The sequence below is a fragment of the Hylaeus volcanicus genome, chromosome 8 (genome assembly GCF_026283585.1).
Source record: "Hylaeus volcanicus isolate JK05 chromosome 8, UHH_iyHylVolc1.0_haploid, whole genome shotgun sequence".
In the NCBI taxonomy this organism is placed as follows: domain Eukaryota; kingdom Metazoa; phylum Arthropoda; class Insecta; order Hymenoptera; family Colletidae; genus Hylaeus; species Hylaeus volcanicus.
This window is the reverse complement of record NC_071983.1, coordinates 9,251,965-9,272,035: the sequence shown is the minus strand read 5'-3', so window position 1 is coordinate 9,272,035 and position 20,071 is coordinate 9,251,965. Positions and strand designations below refer to the sequence as shown.

Sequence of the window (20,071 nt, the reverse complement as noted above, 5' to 3'; positions counted from 1 at the left end):
TCGCAGCCATTAGCTCGCTATTACTCGCGACGAAGGATCGTTCGAACGCTATTTCAGAATACCTGTTAGTAACTGAAAGTTGGATAAAGAGTAATTAAATTAGTTACTCTACATCTGGAAAATATAACATTCATGTATTCAAATATACCTACCTCATACTGCGTGGAAATTTAACGCAAATGTTAAATCGGTCCGATGTCGTGTAAGAAGTTACATTTCCAAAAGAAAATTCGAGGAAAGCGATGTATAAGTAATCACAAAACAATTGCGACAATTATTATTGTTGAGGTGCGCACTAATCAAACGAAATAACGATATCCCCATTTAAATTATATTGAAAATTTGTATACCTCCATTCTCTGGTGTCAATTTGTTTACATAAACATAGTTACAAAGCGTGAAACGAATTGGAAATTCAAAGATCTTTAATTACTATTAGAAATACGAAGAGCGTATTCTGAAGGGAACGCTGAATAATCGGGCAGCCAATAGGATAGTTAAAGTTGCGTGACGTAATGGCACGCTTCGTTTACGGGTCTTGCTTCATTCTGCAGTGACTGTCAGTGACCATGTAACGGCCCGACTGCAATACCAGTAATATCATTACTTGAAGAGCTGTCGACTCGTGTCATGTTTTAATCGTGATAAATTTCGGTACGTAATCAGTCAACTTCGAGTGAACATTTAGAGATTGTGCGGTGTAAATAGTTGACCGATACGTGTGTATGTTCGTATTATTTATCGAGTGTATGAATGTCGAATTACGAAGTAATTGAAATTATAAAGCACGTGTACACACATATGTAGAGTCCCATTTAGCAAGCGCGAATCGGAAATGGACAGAATTTCATTCGAATAACAAGCGACGAATAAAAACTCTACGGAGTAATTCATTTACAATGTTTAATCCATCGAACAGTTATTTAAATAAGTTCATTTGTTTATTTTTTATTCGAAATTTTTCATCCGAACGTGAATTCTGTCTACTTCAGATGTAAAATATTTTAACGTTTAAAGACTGGTCACAGGTGAAGCGAATTTCTCTTCGAATTTAATTAAAAAAAAATCAACGACAATTTTCAACGAAGGCAAAGTGATAGCCAAGATTTCTAAAGTTTAATGGTGCACTTGTAATTCAATCGTGACTGTCATTGTGGTATTTTAAAATCTCAGCGTGATTTCATTTGATGAATAATGCTTTCAAGGAACGTCTAACTTATCGTACAATTAGGAAACGCACAAAAGACTACATTAGCATTCCCTTGTTTCATGAAAGCCTTCGTTAACGACACATTTGATCGTAAACGGTTTGTACAGATGAAGAGATACGATGAATATTTGCTTTCTCTAATTCTAGTAAACAATGGCGAGTATTCTGTTTTACGCGATCGCGTGGCTAATCGTGTGTAACGATGTAAGCGGCAAATCCAACGACAAGCTACAATGTAAAGACGAAAACAATGCACCCGTTGATTGGTAAGTGCTTGTAAACTCGTACCTTACAATAACCTTCGAGTACATCGTACTTTCGCTAGACCCTCGGGCTATTTTTTGGGTCTATTTGAGAAGCATTAGTGGCGCGTGAATGATTGCGTTTACCTTTAGAAATTACGTAATTGCCTTTCAGCAGTTTCGATCAGAACATCAACTCCTTGTTTCACTAACAAGGGGAATCCGCTAATTTTAATCAGAGTTTTGTAATAATTTGTTCGAATGACAGATCTAGTTTAGAAATAGTATTACACAATCGTCTATTAAAAAAATAACATTATTTTACAAGTAGTTGGTAGAGTTGTTAATATAATTTTTGTTACTTTCACATGACCTTCGTAACGTGGCGATCAAGGGAACCTTTTGCCTCCGATTTATCACGGTCCTGGGTGTATGGAAGGACACCCAGAACAACTTAAAAAAGAAAATACAAAACGAGGACCGTAGTTCGTGTCTTGCTCTCGTAAGATCATGCCTCGCGAAGAGCTACCATGCTAATGTCAATGTTGTTTTAGGTACGTGGCGTACAAGTTACCGAAAACTTCAACCAGTAGCAATCCTCTGATTAGAGAAGGCTATGCTTATCTCTATATAACAAACGCAACTGTAGAGAGCGGTTGGTCGTTGTCTACCAAGTCCATCGGTTCAAATAATTCCATCCTTGGAGTCACGTTAGCGCCACTCTACGATGACGTAAGCACACCCCAATTGTTTTTATTAACACTGATTTTATTACAGTTATTCAATACTTGCATTGCTTTGACAACTGGAAGAATCGCTTGGCAATAAGTGTATCGTTATAATGAAAGCTATAGGCTACCGGGGATTAGTTGGACATTACTATGATAATTGTTTGTTTACTATATAATTAGTATAGTTAGCTGGAAATTCTCAAAATTAAGGACGGTCAGGAATAAACAATTACTTCTTCTGCGTTATCAAATTCGGCCAAATAATTTCTCTATTTCAATAATTGTGAATATTAATCCGGTATCATAACTGGAAATACAATAAATAGTAACGAAATTAAAATTAACAGAAACGTATCTGTCCCTTTTATTCGGTAACCAGGAAAAGTAACTGTTTCTTTCTGGACCATTCTTAATTAACGTTCAATTTGAATTCTGAATTGTGTTTTATCGTATAGAAAATCGAAGCCAAAAGTATGTGGAGTTTGTACAACGACAATCCTCCAGATGCACCGACGGTGTTTAAATATGGCCACGCGAAGGGCGTAGCGATGGTTAACAGCGACCAGGGGTTTTGGTTAATTCATAGCGTGCCGAGTTTCCCTCCAGTTCCAACAGTCGGCGAGGTAACTCGTCCTACGATCAGGGAAAACATAACTATCGCTGGCAGGTATAATTATCCAGACAGTGGAACGCTCTTTGGACAGAGTTTTCTGTGTGTCTCCATCGGCAGTGATCAATTCAACACTCTCGGCGAACAGTTGATGTACAATGAGATAGTAGTGTACGCTAAAAATATTCCCGATACTCTAGGCAACGAGTATCCACTGTTGAGGAACGCTACCAATCAGAAACGCGTTAAATCACCCCCCTACAACAGCAAAGCTTCGATAAGAACCTTGGGATCGGTCGAGTTCACTTCGTTCGCCAAGGGTAGCAAGTGGCAGAAAGGTAATCAAAATAAATTGCAATCGCAACTCGCATTATCATTTTGCATAATATTTATTCATTTAGATTTGTACGCCGATTTCGTCGCGCCGCAGTTGCAGACGAATCTGTACGTGCAGTCGTGGTTGAACGGACGTGGGAAACTTCCGTCCACCTGCAGCCGTAGAAAGTAACGTCGATCGCCTAATTCAGCATCCAACATTTTTCTTTTCTATTAACACCGTTGATTTTATAGAATTTACAACGTAAAGAGCCTTCGGTTCGAGGCGGCCAATATTGATTTCACGAGCAGCCGCGATCACTCCAAATGGGCCATAACAGTCACCAAGAAAGCAGCCGCTCATTGGGTTTGCGTGGCCGATATTAACAGAGCCGTAAATACGCTCGCTTCCGTTTCGTGATATCGCGGTATTAAACATTTCATGGAATATGAGGTATTTTCTTCTTTTAGGACACGCAGTATTCCCGAGGCGGCGGAGCCATGTGTTTCAAACAGAACCAAGTGTGGAACGATTATCGCAGTGTTATAAACGACGTGGAGCCTTGCTCCACAACGTAAACGTGACATTTTCTCTTTTAGTTGGAGATACAACGAATCTCGATACGTTTACGCGGAGTTGTGCATAGAAAGAGTACTGGACACAAGAGGAGTACAACACACTAGCGATAGCTAAAACAAGTTAGACGATTACCGTTGAATGTACAATCAGGAGCAAAACTGAACTATTATACTATAAATCAACGTTGATCATTATTTCATTTTCATAGAAAACGTACACTATTTCGTAACGTTTAAGTTCTCCTTTGGTCTCTAGCTAATAATTTGTTCTCCTTTTGTTTCTCCTTTAGCTCCTCTAGTAATATCCTTCTATAATAAATTTGCTACAATTTCGGTCTATTCAAATAGTAAAAATCGTGTTAATAATATTCCTCCCGTGATCCCGCATATCATCGAGCGACCTCGCTCATTGTTTTTGGTAAATTGCGAGGGACGATAGCACGGCGTAAATATTATCTAGATGCACGTTTGGCATTGTGCCTGAGCACTAATTTAGCTCTACAATATGCCTGTAACGCGGAAGAATGAGGTGTGAAACGCGTATTTATCGAAAGCGTCGACACCAATTCTGAAGTTGTACGAGCGCTCGAATATCGCGCGCGGTTCGTCGCTTACACGTTTCTACATATTTGTCGGTAACGATGGTACGGAATGTATGAGGGGGCACGTTGCCGCGAATTTTCCGTCGTTTTGCTCGTATTCTTACGGTATCTGTACCGGGCGGATATTTTTCGTTGATATGCATCGCGAGCTTCTGCAACATTGGTGCGCGGGTACACAAAGTAATAACCGTCGTATTAAATCCAGTTTACTTGCGAGTGTATAAAGAAGAGGTCTTCGGTGGTTCTTTATTACCGTGGAATAAGGACGGACGACGGGGATCAGAAGCAGTTCTTAAATTGGATTTTATGAAAGGCAGTAGTGGCTCCTCCTGCGCCGAGTTCCCGTTTCGTCTTCCTTTTTCTCGGCGGTGCTTATTGTCTACCCAAGGAAATTGCAGAGTAGCTCGACGTGCCGTTAATGAAAGAAAAAAAAGAGGAAGCAGCCAAGGTTTAGTAAGCGGAAGCAGAGAGGAACGATTTGCTCTTTAATGAAAATTTCTAGAAATCGACTGAACTTCGCCGTGCTCTTCATCGCCCTTTCGTGCTTCTCCGTCTCTTTGATAGAGTTTGTTTCGAAGATTTTCATCTGGTAAAGGAAAAAAAGTTATCTAAATACTGCGCAGCGGAGATATCGATTATCAGCTGCAATTACTTAGTATTATTACAAGCGTTTCGTTGTGCGCCTTCGGGTGTCGCATTTTCGTCCAGATGGTGGAATTTAACAATAATAAATACGTGGAAAGTCGCGCAGAGGCCGCGCCTAGTCGACGCTCTGTGATGGCCATGTTTTGGTTTTCCGTGGTCGAGGTGACCGCCACACCCTACAGAGCTCTCGGTATCATTCAATATGCCGTGTTATTAGGAAAAGTTTAGACGTGTGACGAAACGTTCCCGAGTAAAATCTGTTAAACTAAACGTCTTGATGGTGCTGCTGTTATCGTAGTAAGTATTCTAACTATTCTACATGTCTATTAATTATGTATATAATTCGATATTCGATAAGACAGAATGTTAGAGTCAAGAATATACAGAGTCCCAAAATATGCTAAAGATCCATAGCGAGCCATTTGTTAGAAAAGGACTCGTCTATAGGGCACTGTGTAACACTTGCAACGGTATGCAATAATGCGGAATCGGGATTTTTCAAGGGACGATGTCCCACATTTCTCTAATTGGGTATTCGTCGAAAGAAAAAAATAACGACAATTACGTAACGAACAATTGAGTCTCCAGTTTCCATTCATCAGCTGCAGCTTATCATTTGCGCGGAAGTTATCGAATAATTGATGGTAGAAATGTTAAGCGAGGCGTGCTCGAGCGCGGGAGAGTTTCGTTCCAGAAACAAGCGATACAGCACGGTCGATGCGGTCTCGTCAATCATCGGAGGAATGTTAGAATCACTAAACAAAGCGGGGGAGGAGAGATAAAGAGGCGCGGATGAAAAGGTCGATAGGTAGAAGGGGATAGAAATTCGCGGGTGTTCGTCCAGGCGTGAATCAATCGGCGCACGCTGCCAGGAGACAAAACAACGCCGAAAACAAGAAGCGAGGGAGTTCGGTAAAGCATCTGGAAGCGGATGCTTGGAAAAACAAGCTGGCTGCCGCTGAAAGGGGATTAAAAGCGGGAACGTAGACAGGGATTCCTTTAATACGGTGTTGGCAGCTGGCAACATTCGGTCAATTTCTTGGTGCCTGCTCAGAGATATTCACCCGCCTCTTATCTCTACTTTTGTTACTTTCGCGTCTTTCCACAAGTCGCGGGACGACTTGTGGCGCGATCCAGAACAGAACTCTATTTACATATTTCCGCGATATTAGACAACCGAAAAATAATATCTAAATCATATCATAATGCAACAGTCGTCGTTAAACCGTATAAAAGTTTGTTCATCGTCGCTAGCAATAATAGCAAAGCTTTAGCCTGGCTCATCCCGTGTACCGAAGAGTATAACTTCCGAAGCTTGTCCAGGGTACAACGTCTGTGAATTATAAATAATGATAACGTACGCGCAATGTTTTACCCGGAATATTTATAATAGCTTAACCCTCTGTCTATATTTTCCATTTATCGGGTGTGCGTTATCGCAATGTTCGCGGGGATACGTAATATTAATGTTGCGCGAAAGTCTATAAAGATTGGAGAATGATCCACGCAGTCCCGTTCGAATATATCCGGTTTTCGAATGCGCGCGATGACGCGAAAGAAGCGCCAGTGGGATCACGTGACAGTTTAACTCGAACATTATCGATATATTTCACGTCACGTATGTATCGTTCCGAGTAGCGTGCTCGATGGCGCGCAGATTTCGTTCCAATCGCCTAACGGTGTCGTAAAAGGGTATGAAATTTCGTCGGTTGGAAAGATGAGCAGACGATGCTGCGGTGTTCGCGGCGATATTTCAGCATTAAAGGCGGCCTGTTCTGCATACTAAAATCCTGTGCACCGTCCAAATACACGTTATATGCATGAAACCATCGTGTGTCGTGTGCTTCGCGTGTGTACTTAAGCGCCGCGGTCAGGGAGCATGCGCGAACACTCGACATCCTTTTTCCTCCGAGAGGCTAACATCCTGCCGCCTTTACCGCCTGTCTCGTTACTTGTGTCTACAGGGTGTAACCAAACGAAGGAATGCTGGCTTAAAATTGAACAGAAAATTTAATGCTTGATTGGTAGATTTACATAATAAAAACTACGTTTGATTTGGTAAACGTGTCGCGAGTTAACGTACAACATATCGATGACAAAGTTACGTATTTGAGGTTATTCATCCCTCGATGGCATTGCTGAGACCGGTACTTTGGTACATGCATATTATTTTACGTAAAGATTAATTGCATACAATAGGTAAACTATTTGAGTATTTTCTATGATTTTTTGGTTAGATAATAGAAATGTAGGGAAATTTCGTAGGGAAATTCTTAGAGAATTCTGAGAATAAATCTTCCGGAAATTCGCGCATTGTCGCAGATTTGCATTCAAAGAGTGTTAATATACATTTGTATATTATTTTTTGAAAGTCAAAGTAGTTCATGAGAATAAGTAAAGAGATTCTCTTCTCGGTAAGAAAGTTTCTAGATTTTTTGCTGTTCGGTCTATGCGTACAGTTGGTATGCGATAATTTTCAATGTCTCCTGTATCGTCCACCAGGTGGCAATGAACAAATTTTCGCGGTCGTTTGATTGACATGGCGTCCTTTACCGATAACAGTCCGAGAAAGCGTTTCTAAAATGTGCACTTGCCGAAACTTTGTGTTCGCTTAAAATTTAATTCCATATTTGATTTGAGGTTAGTGTTTTCCTATTTCTTACACCCTGTATAGTTATGTGCTGGTATATATGGCCCTGGATAGCCCTACGTTGAACTTTAATATTGCCTTATACGTATTCATATTGTGTGTGAGAGAGAAATCATGTTGGTGTCTTTCAGGTGGAAATGAGGCTGTGTCGGGGTTTTATGCACGTAACGAGATATCACCTTGAAAGTTCACTGCAACTACTGCAACCCTGCAGGGTCGTCGCACTCCGGTGAGTAAACCACGCAAGATTATTAATGTTTAATGTACTTTAAAAGTAAGGTACGAATCTGTCCGAGAACTTTTCAATTCGCGAGGTTTTACGTGCAAGTTGTCGACTGATACCTTTAATTGATATCAGAATATTAGTTTAGACCAACCTCGAGCAATATTTAATCGATGTAACGATTGAACGGATAATAGCTATTATAATAGCTATTAACTAGTTAATCGCTCATGACAGTTGGCGATTGACTATTGAATTAATCGTAAGTCGTTTATACGGCTTTCACTTCAATTCGTCATTAATTCCTCTGATGTATTATTCATAATGAATATGATTACGATAATAACGTGTTTCAGATTGATCTATTTTGCGGTTAATTAAATTAACCATTGGTGTAATTTCGCGATGTTCGTTGATTAAGTAAACAGTTCTTCGGTTCGAGTTGAAATCAACGAAAGTGTTCTTTACGTTTAAAAAATGAATGAATAGGATATAATAGAATGTAAAGCTCAAGTATTTAGTTGCGAGAGGTTAACCTATTCCTTAATACTAATTGTTAAGCTAAGCTCATAATATAGCGCAAAGCTTCCTTTTGGCTCTGCCCTCTGGTGGCTCAGCAGGCAACTAAGGATTAATTTCTTCTTATCCCATTACCCGCCACAATTCAAAAATGCAAAGGAAGATTAAATTAACTTTATAATGATATTCATACTAACCAACTCGAACTATTTATTGTTTTGATCTAAATATATGTGTGGAAATGTGTCCCAAAAATGTGACATTGGCGGATAATGGGTTATTATTCTATTCAGTTGAAAATAATTATTTGACAAATGCCTAACTCTGGTTTATATCGTTGAATATTTAGTAGACTGCGTATCATAAATGCATAAAATTCGCAGTCCACTAATTAGTATTCCATTCAACGAAAATTCATTTTTGGCCCCCTCCCCTAATTCGAAATTTACAAGTGTTGTTGTAAAAAAAATATTGCAAACAAACGCACGGCTACATTCAACGATAAGGATCTGGGTTAAGGTCACACCCTATGTTACCCGTCTCCGAGACTCGAGCGAGGGATTATGCATATGTAACAGAGATGTTTCTAGACAAAGTTTAATATTCATATCGCGGGGTTCCGAACGATTTCCTACATTGTGCAAGAAAACGTTTCCAGGTATCGTCCCGTCGATGTTAAACTGGTAGCAATGACTAAGAATTATTTGTTATCTCGCTATAGCAATTCTTTCTTTCGAATGCGTCATTATATGCACAAGCTGAGGTAATGTAGCACTCGTACAATAGATTCACGCTATTTAAGTACGCTTCATTTTGAATTCTTCGGCTTCTGAATCACTGCCCTCTGACGAACTACGTGTATGTTTATTATTAATGTTTCGTTCAACGCGAAATTGTAGAACCGCGTCACTAGTCGTGATAAATTTACGAATTATGGCAAGAATGATGGAATTTTTAAGTGAGAATTCATAGGTGGGCGAATAAAAAATTCAAATTAACGATTCCCACTGGTGTCTCATTTGTCGCGGGTTGCCAACGGTTGACGCGATAAATAAATACAACGGAACATTAAAAATAAGTAGATCTATCCAGTAGTGCCGTATAAATTTCTTAATGCCTGTGAATGTAAAATCAGGTTAATACTGGGTGTAGGAGTAATTATGTAATTGTGTAACGACATTACTTGAAGAAGCTAGAAAAACGTGTTCTTGGATTTATTATTTTCGAACTTTTTAGTCATAGTCCAAAGACTTATGGTTTGATAAGAAGGACCCAAGTTGATAAAAGAAAAGCAGAAAAGGGGGTAGGTCGATTTTAATTATAACAAAGTAAGCTGCCGCCTCACTATGTTGCCTAATTCCAGCTAATACCGAGATTACGGTACCTTGACCCGGATTAACGTATTAAAGTGAATTAGGTCACTCCAGTGTAAACTTCCGGGACATCTGTTGGGTTCGCCACGGGAGTTTGACGAACCACATCGAAGTTTTAATAGCGTGTCTGACCCGTATCATTTAAGTGGTTCCTTTGCTGGAACCTTCAGTACACTGAAGGGTTCCTTACATGTTGTATTGCTAGCGGTATCAATGTTTTATGGAAGGTATCAATGTTTCACGTTATCACTGTGAGGCTATGTTTATCCTCCGATAGATTGGTTAAGTTCATTTAACATGGTACAGGTCTACTTACAGAAAGGTTTGGCTTGGCAAGTCTTTGTTTCTTTTTGACAATTCTCTTTAACATTTTGTATTCTTTAACGAATTTTCTTCTTTTTTAACATTTTGGTTACTTATCACACGATTGTTTGGATGTTGTTTAGTGATTCGTTATTCTTCCATTATTTTCTATATAGATTGTTCAAGTATTTGTACGTTCAAATTTAAAAAGTCTCAGGAATACATGTTAATACGTTGTCAGCTGCAGCGTCGTTCGACGAAACGCTTTACGACGCCGTGCTTCGCATATGCGTCAGGCTCGTCTTTGCAAAATAACTCGTAACTGACATCCGGGAACGGATCGTCAACTACGAGCGGCGTATATAGTTGGCAGTCGACGCGTTAAAAATATAAAAAGCGCGAACGACCATCTTGCGACCGTCGATTCTGAGAGCACTAAAAACAGGACCTAGTAGACGCAAAAATATACGCATATATACGATTCTTTATCGCGAAAAATTCTCAACAAAAAAAAAGGCCACAAGAAAACGAAAATATTTAGTTATTTCATTCGTTTCATTCAATCCAGCAAATGCACTTAAGTTTGCGAGAAGAAACACATATCGATAGGTGAATTTACGCGACTCGCCCCATTTTCCGAAATTATAAACAATCCAGTGTTAAAGTAGAAGATCCATAAATGACCTCCCGAAAACTTCGTCAGCTTCGCGATAAATACGCGCCGCGTTTATGGCAATTCGTACCTCAGGAAAATGTGCTCGAATGGCCGTTGAGCATAATTTGGAGTAATATTATTTTACGGGGTTGTATCGCGAAAGAGACGCCCCGTCGCGAGTAAACGGCGAGCGAGGGTATCGCTATCTCATCGGAAGGAAACGGAAACAATGGAGCCAATAAAGATAAATAATACGTAAGCGTACGATGGCCGAAGATAGGAGTTTTATTGTTGCGCTGCATCGCGACTGCATCGGTGGCTTCGCTTGGAACTGCATTAAGGCGGTTGGGAACTATCAGGGTGGTTCTCTCCGGTTGCAACACCGCCGGGAAACTACCCCGAACAACTGTCCCGGCGTAACCGAACTCGAATGCATCACCGTCGTAGTTTCAACTCGGGACTTCCGGTACTTACCGAGAACTTATCAGACGGCGGAAGTGTCGTTGACTCATAACCGTCGACTTATTACTTCCACGTTGGCGGATCTTCGTGTGCCGCCAGATAGCGACATTTTAATTCCTCGCGTGCATCATTTCTCACTCGAACGTTCTTCCGCATACCTGCATTTCCCTTTTGACACCAGTTTAGTTAGTTTAGTTTCTTGGTGCTAGGTACTCGTTCAGAATGTGCGAGACACCCAGGTGTCGTTATAGCTTCGTCAGTAAATAAAGAATAGGGTTCCTTAGTAGCTGCATGAGATCTCAATGAATTAGAGAACGAATAGGGGCTTAATTCTCCCTGGAATGGAGTTTCTTTGGCTTTGGTAGGGAGTGGAATATCGTAGGAGGTTCCTAGACCTAGGAGGTTATATTATCGAGAAACTTAGGAAGTCCTATGCGTCTGATGAGTGGAACTCGTTCCTTCTTCATAAGTAGCTACCTATAGAACTGCTAGTTAGAGGAGTAAATAATACTCCATTTCTAATAAAAAAGTTGTTCTTATAATATCGAGCATTTGTCTGATATATAGGGTGTCACAGAATGAGTGTAAGAACCGGAAATGGTGGGTAGCTAAAACCATTCTGAACCACAATTTCCTTTGAAAAATTGGCCAGTGATTTTTCGTTAATAATTAAAAAACGAAGCACCGTCCGATATTTTTGCAAAGGAAATTGTGGTTCAGAATGGTTTCAGCTACCCACCATTTCCGGCTCTTACACTAATTCTGAGACATACTGAAAAGTCTAGCCTAGTGAGGACCGTCTGTACAAAGCTAGCGTCCGATAAGGGTTAATCTCAACGAATTAGATTGGCCATAGTCGTCTCCGTTGACGGCGCTAAGCAATACCAACAGAAAAAGATCTAGCGTCGGTCCCTTCGAAGCGCAGAGACGAAGCGAGAAATCCGATCGTTCGATACGTCACCGGGAGGGGTGGATTCGTACAGGTGAAAAAAGCTCGACGGAGGGTAACAGGGGTAGAATTACAGAGGGTCGAAGCAGAGACTCGCGAACGCGATGTTAAGACCGTGGAACGCGAGCGGGGGTGGTCCGCTCTCTCGTACAGGCACGGCAGAGAATAATTCAAGTAGGTAGAAACTGGAAGGATAAGGGCGAGGGTTGCGTGGCGGTGGAAATTGCGGATGGCAGGGGTAAAGCTGCAGCACTCCGCTTAGACAAAGCCTAACGAAGCTTCTATTCAGCAACAGTAGGCACCGCGAGGCCCAACTTCACTTCTATTATACTTACTCGTCGGCACGAAGTGAATTCCATCCATCAACGGAATTCCAGGCTAAGCAGCTCTCGGCTGCCTGGCATCTCCATCTCTGGCACGAGAGGTATTCTCTCCTTTTTTGGGGTTACATCCTCTTTGTGTTTACCTCGCCGCCTAAAGTACCCGGTGTTTTCTTCTTTTCAACGTCAGCATTTCTATGCGGATACGTGTGCGTGCATATTTTATCGGTTTTCACGGCTACCGCGTGTCTCGAGCCGCGATTCCTCGCCGAGATTTTCTATCCTCGTTCGACCAGATTTCAAATCATACGCGGCTGGATGGGACTTACTTCCGTGCCCGTTTGTGAAATAAACCCTAGCTGTCGGTGCCGAAACTTCCTTCGGCTAAACTGATCTTCACGGTCTGCAAACCATCGCAATAAGTAAATTGGATGACGAGAGTGTCTCGAAGGGCGAGAGCATTCATCGACGTCGATCCTTTCTATTGCTGCATCTTACTAGGAAACTTCGGTTCTCTGGAAATTGTCCCTTCGGAGATTCTGTTTGATTGGTACGGAATGGTGAAAGAAGGAGTTCGGAACTTTCAGGACAGATAGTTGATTTACTCGTCAAATGGAGGAAAAAACAGTCCTGTATGTGTCGAAGAATTAAGATTTTCTATATTATCCTCATTCTCGCAAAGGCGTTGATGAAGTTTCTCAACCAAACTATGAAATGGTATTTTCTGGCTCGGATATTTTGCTATGTAAAGTCTTGGCATTGTCAAAAATTGGTCACCGTAAGAGAAAAGTATCTTATTGTGTAGTAGATTATACCGTTACCAATCAGACTCACACGGGAGTCCAGCTCCTCTAGTTTTCAAGTTATTTCAAAAAACATGTTTTTTAACACCCCTCTCCAGTTTAGAGGCTCCTTTCACCTATTCAATATGGACGATTGCCACTAAAAAAAAGTGTGTCAATTATTTCTTTGAGAATTCCTCCTCACATAAATTTGATCAAAATCGGCGTACGCTTATTGAATATGTTCCCTTGTAAGCGAATTCCTCACTTCTAGCCTCTTCTGTCTAACAATAAGACGACACTTCCACTCTAACCTTTCACCTATATTTAAACCGAAGGATTCGGTCTTGTAGAAACCAGCTACAACTTCGTCTTTCCAGAACTGGTGGACAAGTTGAATGCGAAATGACCGTTAAATCCGTCGTCGAAACGCTTTCCAGTTATTTTTACTTGTTTTTTTCACGCCGTCCTCCTTTTTTCTCGTACCGGCGTAGGCGTATCGACAGTTGGGGATATGTTGGCGCGAATCTGTGGCCGGGATAAGCGCGTCTCCGGCGTAATAAAACTTCCGGAGGGTAGCCGGCACCGTTAGTCGGAACTTTTCAACGAAAAAAAAAAAAATACGAAAAAAGAAATGAAAGAAGTAGAATCAATCCCGTAACGTCGACCGGGCACTTCCCGCAGTCCCGCCCTCCCCAGAACCGACCGTAACAAACTTTAGTTTTCATTATAAAAATCTAGCCCTCCCTCTTGCTTGTTTTTTACGTTGCCGCGTTTGAGCAGAATTTGCGCGATAGGCGTTCCCGCGAACGCCGCTTTTCCTTTTGCGATATCAGCCGCTGGCAGCATTCCGAAAGATCTTCGATACAGATGTTGTTTCGTTATTGTTTTCTACGAGGATTTTACCTCGGCGTTGGTGTGTTAGGGTTTATTGGTAAAAAGAAATTCGATATTAACACTAAACCTACCACGACTGGTCAACTGACCGCTTTCAAATTTTTGTTCTTCAATTAGTATTATTAACTCTTAGTATTCATTATCTATTTTGTTGGCTTCGTGGAGCGACGAAATAATCGATTTGATAAATGACCCCTACGAAATTTACTCTTTCTGAAATATGGCGAATAAAGCCACCCAACAAAGACAGTAGAAATAAATACCGCCTACGCGATAGATTCGTTCGTTTAACAACAGTTGCCTATTCAAATCGATGGCTAGCGAATGGATTCGCCGAGTTTGACGCTCCTCGGCGCGAGACGGACCTCCGACGTATTCCGCGTTCACGTCGCGACGCTTCCGCGCAAAAAGGGGGCCACGAACGTCGAGATACGAGGCAGGTCACGAAACTCGAGCGTCGACTTCTCGCAGAACTTACACGTTCTTCCTTTTCGGCTTTATCTGACTCCGTGCACCGCAGGACGTCGAGTTGTGACCGGAATCGCAATATTTCGAGAAGTTGCTTCGACGTTTTCCACGAGGTTGACCCCGAGATGCCTATTCCTCCAGCGACGACACGTCGTTGTTAGGGACCTGTATTTTATACAGACAGCCCTTTAACCTGCGTCGTTCTGTTTTACCCTTCTTATCGGGGACGCGATGACTTTCCGTGCTCGCCGAAATGAAAGAGAGACGAGACCGCCGCGCGGACAAAGCGGAGACGAACGAAGGCAATCTTTGGTACTCGGGGTCAAAATCCAATTCGAAGGCATGCAGGAAGGCATCGGGTACTATGGCGTTCTTTTGTTTCTGTGCTCGCGGAAAGTTCCAAGCTTGAGAGGTACACGAATAAATCTACAACGCTCAGACCAGTCGTAACGTTCTTTAACACTAGGTTTACGGAGATTTCTCACCATATTTCTATTACTGAAGTTTTCTATTACTGATTTCTATTACTGAAGATTCAGAGGAATTTCGCCGACTTCGCAAATTTAGAACTCATTCTAGTCGGTGTATTCAACGTAAATTTTGCTGGCGATTGGAGAGATAAGGAACCGTTTACAGTAATGCGCACGATCATGCGAGATAGAAGTTCGAACTAAAAAATGTATGGACCCGATGACAGACGTCGTCAGAGGTTATAGGTTTTCGGGAATACCGAGTTTTCTTGGGAAAACTCGACGGAACTTTGAATTCGACGACGAAAGTCCGACGAAACTGGTGTTCCGGTGTTTCGCGTGAAATTTAGAAGACAGAGCTTTAAATAAAATACCATGTCACGCGTACGTGTCCCTTGGTAGTTTTGGTATCGTGAAACGTCTCAGACCTGATCGAACAGTGTATCTTTTTAGATCTCCAGTTTTCCCAACGAGTCGAACAGAAAATATAATGTCGATTGTATTTTAATTGCGAGAGAAATGAATACATTCTTTATGAAGACCTTTTTCTTGAAATTCAAATTTTTCCAACCGACTTCTAACTTCTCAGTTTTTATTTTCGAAACTAATCACCCTATGAATAAACTGTAAATATAAAAAAGTTTCATCTGATCATCCCCTATAAGCTGATATTTTTTAAATATTGATTTATCGGTTACAAACATCTCTCTGAGTCCATTTCTATATACATATACGCCCTGCGCTGTCAAAGGGTTAATATTTCATTCTTTCTTGATTCCATCTTAGCGATGTTTACATTACTCCAATTCCAAAGAAATTCTACGCCTTCCTAAAGTAAACATTTCTACTGAAAGAATCAGTAATTGGGTGGTTTAACATGGTTGCAAAATTCTAAGTCGTACCCAATTGGTAAATGGTTTGCGTTACGCAACAATCGTCGGACAAATTGCCAACAGGGTACTCGCGAACAATGGATTCTTAACGTGCAAATGGCTGGTATAGATGCGCCGTAAATCAATTCCCGTAGTCGCGATAAGTTTCTACCGAGAAACGATCTTGTTGACGATAGACGGGGGCTGCCAATGGAAAACATTCCTTCCTCGTCCTCCTCTTATTTTCCACTTCTCCACGCCTTTCGCCTAGACTCGCTCCGCTGAGAAGTTAAGCCCATTGATCACGCGCTCGATTACTCGGCTGGAGCTTGCCAGACACTCAGGGACAACCATTCCCTTGCATTTGTCACCTCGGGGCTCCCTCCGCGTTCTCTTTCTCCTCTTTTCGAGACAGTGACGCGAACGGACATGCCGAAGTGACGCTCTTTTTCCGAAACGAACCGAGTCAATCGCCGACGAATCTTCGCCGCCGTTTACAATCAGCGAAAACGTATTCGTTCGTCGCTTCGGGAACTGCGAGGACGACGCTCAAATGAGTCTCTCGGCGTTCGGCTGTCGCCCCTTTCGTGTCCGCGAAACGTAATTCAAAGCTGCAGGCTTCTCGAATATCCAATTCCACGAGGGAGTCGTTCCCTTCTATGCGCAACATGTTACGTAACGGAATTAGTAATATCGTATTAATCGTCAATCACCGAAGTTTCCTCGAGAAACGGTCGAAAGAAACGCAACGAGTTCCTCTTTCCGTGAAACTATACAACAACGAATGACGCAGCGTGGAAATTAATTCGCCCATAATCGCTCCGGGTTACGCGACACTTTCGTTTATTAAGAGGAAATAGAGCCGCGTTCAACGGTGCTCCATTTCCTCTTCGTATTCATCATTTTTACCGTCACGATCCTTCTTACTCGCCACTTGTTTTCTAAATGCAGCCGGCGCTTCATCAATCTTGCGTAATTCCGGCCATAGACTCACGCGAATTTCCCCATCGAAACACAAACGCGGACTATCCCGTTCGTAAAACGTTAACGCACGCCTGCATGTGTGATTTTCACGCGACTTATACGATCTCCTCGAGCGGCACATGTTTCGCGCCAACTTTCGGCATACGTTTAAAGTTTCTCTCGCGAACGCCATAAACGCGTATTGCGGTCGGGGGGCTATTAAAGCTAGCTAAAGTTTGATGAGTACGATTTATGGCCGTATTCATTGCGACCAAACTTGAGCGCATTAGTCCGATTCTCTTCTGCGTTTCAGACGCTATTTACTGTATATTTTAGCTCTGCTCGACCTTCTCGTGGAAGATACTTCTTTCGTTTGAGCGATCTCGCGACGTACAATACATCTGGGAAAGAATGTATAATTAAAATACAATTACGTATAGAGATTGATTCTGTGTCTGCATTGTTGTACCGTTTAGTATAGGCCACAAATTTCGCAGTCCAGACTTACTGGTTTCGCTACTATTCTGTCGATTCTCACTCGACATAGGACATAGGAAAATCTTTTTATTTTCGATCAGCGGAAATTCATGTTCCGTTATTTGGTGAAAAATGCTGTGAGGCGATGAAATTAGTGGGTAGTAACTAAATAACCTAATAAAATATTAACAGCTTTCACTTGATTTTCAATCTCTCTAACTCTTGCCTGTGCGCGAAGTCTGTACATTTTTTTTTTTATGTTAATGTTTCTCGTTCGAGCACAATTTCAAGCCGAGACGTTCCGAAGGATATTATACCTAGCTCATTTACTTTAGAGCGCACTTTCAGAACGATGCAGCTGCCACAATGTTTTCCTTTTCCTCTAAAACACGTACATCGCGTAATCACGGTCGTGATTGCACGAGTCCACGTTTGTCACGCGACCATGCGATGAGTCAAGAATCAATTGATCTTTGCATACACAGGAGTCACGCGATCCGTTATGGTTGGCAATCGAAGATAATGGTAGAGGTGGAAGTCGAACCGTTCGATAACGTCTACCTTTTCCACATAAACGGTTTTGTTAATTTGAAACACCGTTTCAATTATCAAAAATTACTTTACACGATCTCGGGGAAGACAGGGTAAAGAACGCCGCGCGTTGTTTAGGTCTCGCGGAAGTGTTCAGCGTTTTCCCGAAACCGGGAACAGGATAACGCGAAGCAGAACTTAAAGCTCTAGTCGACAAGAGCCTCGGAAGGAATGGACCAATTACGTGCTGCAAATAAATCTACAGAGCTTTTCGAGCCAACGTATGACTAGCGCAGGCCAACGGGCGTAGATGGAGCCGAAGGATAAAGGTGGGAAGGAGGAAAGAGGGTAGCAGACGAAGCAGGTAGAGGCGTTAGATGGGATGGTCTCCATTGTGTTCTCGGGCAAATTTCGTTGGACAATGGAAAGGGTTGATTTGGCGCTCATGAATGTATATTACATTAGCGCCCAAGCTACTTTGGGATTTGAGGTAACAAGTTTTCGTATCCTCCGTGACTCTTCTTGGCTTCCAGTTCGTTCCGTCGTCGCGTTATTTCGCGTTCTCGCTTCTTCGCGCTGATTCGAGAAAATGTTAACGCGGGAACCACCAATCGTCGATCGATCCCACTGATTTGGAATCAAAGGATTTCCGCGCGCCTCGTTGTGGAGTAGAAACCTATTCTCTGGTTATAGGGTATCTGGCAACGACGAATATCTTTTCTCTATCTACATTACTATTAATGAAAGAACAATTTGTGTAAAATTTGTATCGTATAGAATTTTATTATCCGCAAATGCACATTTAGAAAAGTTTCGATCACGAAGTTGGATCGGGTTATTTCCCCTCACGGTCATTTCATACATTCGAAATACCGGTCGCGTAGTGCTGGTACTCTAAATTTTACAACCTAACTCGAGCGTTCCTTACTTTCACTTTTTCCAATATTTTCATAGGAGCACCTTACTCTTCCGCACATTTCCCCTCAAGAATATTCCTCGATCGAGTTCAACCCGCCTACTTGAAGCCCATGTGTTCGCTCGTTTTCAAATTTTTATTTATCACCTAGTCGCACAGTGAAAAGTATCAATTATTAGGTAGGCCAAAAAGTTCGTTCGGTTTACTAACTCGACTGTCTGTTGTCTTACCTCTCGAGGAACGAGTTTTAAATGGATTTTTTTTTTTTGCTTTAATTTTGATACCCACAAACCAAAGCATTATTTAAATAAATTTATCTGTGAAATGGTAGTTTTACAATGAAAGCAAACTTTTCGAGACTGCGAACTCCTCGCTTCTTCCTCGCGACAGACTATTACACGGTACAGGAAACGTTATTGGGCGATTAATATTTACACAACCGGCGCTCGCCGTTGCTTATTGCTTCGTAACGGGCTTCCAGACTCTTCGTGGGATTTGATCGCATCGAACGGCTTCGAAGTCTTAATCAGTGGGTCTAATAAACCGTCGGTGGAAAGAGGTTCGGTTCTAGCGTCTGTAAACCGTGGAAGTAGACACAGACGTTCACTGTCAGACAGACCGCTCGTAGATCCCCAGACCGGTATTTACAGAAGGAATCTAGAACAGGCAAACCAGAATCACTTCGCTTCTATTCTCTCGCCGTCTCTCTTTGCCTTTCCCTTCTTCACTTTCGACGAAGATGGAGGCACTTGAAGAGCATTTGTGTGCCGTTTGCGAGGTAGGTGAGGCATCGTCGGATGCATTAGTGGTCGGAAAATGCGCCAGCGAGTGGGGCAGGTTCGTCTGACAGATAGGGAAACGCGCGGGTGCTTAAGAGAAAGAGGCTAAACAAAATATACGGTGATGGAGTTGTCAAAAGTAATATACTTGGTGCGGCGCGAGACGAACGGGATCTGGTAAAGCTTGCGCGTGGCTCGTGATGGAAAGGGAAATTAGTTCGAGAACGCAGACGATGAATGCGGGGTGCCGAGTGGGCGACGAGTGTTGCGACGCGATTCACGAATGGTTTTTATTGTTGTGCACCAATTGCGAGCGCGTCGCGCCTCGACGGTAGATTAATGATAAAAAGAGCCGCGATTTAGAATGCGCGCTGCCTAGGTGCACGTGTAAATGCACGACGCTATGTACGATACAGGGCTTGGGAACGAATGATCTCTAGCTTCGAGACCCTCTTCAGGTTTACAGAAAGACAATTTTATAAAAGGACACTGTGAGTGTCCTGTCAAAGATGATATTATAACGAGCTC

At 42.0% G+C, this 20,071-nt stretch overlaps 1 protein-coding gene and 1 long non-coding RNA gene across 3 annotated transcripts in view; both read left to right on the top strand.

Annotated features, from left to right (window-relative positions):
- The first annotated feature begins 520 nt into the window (after positions 1-520).
- LOC128880655 (plancitoxin-1) lies at positions 521-4,026 on the top strand. Of its 2 annotated transcripts, none has more exons than XM_054130956.1 (7): positions 521-654; positions 1,358-1,476; positions 2,007-2,184; positions 2,639-3,131; positions 3,195-3,297; positions 3,364-3,502; positions 3,580-4,026. In XM_054130956.1, exons 2-7 carry the CDS (start codon positions 1,364-1,366, stop codon positions 3,685-3,687), a joined length of 1,134 nt encoding a protein of 377 aa, XP_053986931.1. In that variant the 5' UTR covers positions 521-654; positions 1,358-1,363; the 3' UTR covers positions 3,688-4,026. The 2 variants fall into 2 exon arrangements, with proteins under 2 accessions (XP_053986931.1, XP_053986932.1); XM_054130957.1 differs by lacking the exon at positions 521-654 and adding an exon at positions 705-723.
- A 1,095-nt stretch (positions 4,027-5,121) lies between these two features.
- Positions 5,122-20,071, top strand: part of LOC128880622 (uncharacterized) — a 77,506-nt gene continuing 62,556 nt past the window's right edge. Inside the window, exons 1-2 of the long non-coding RNA XR_008457878.1 lie at positions 5,122-5,231; positions 7,716-7,813. This is a non-coding gene — a long non-coding RNA (uncharacterized LOC128880622). The remainder of the gene's footprint in view (positions 5,232-7,715; positions 7,814-20,071) is intronic.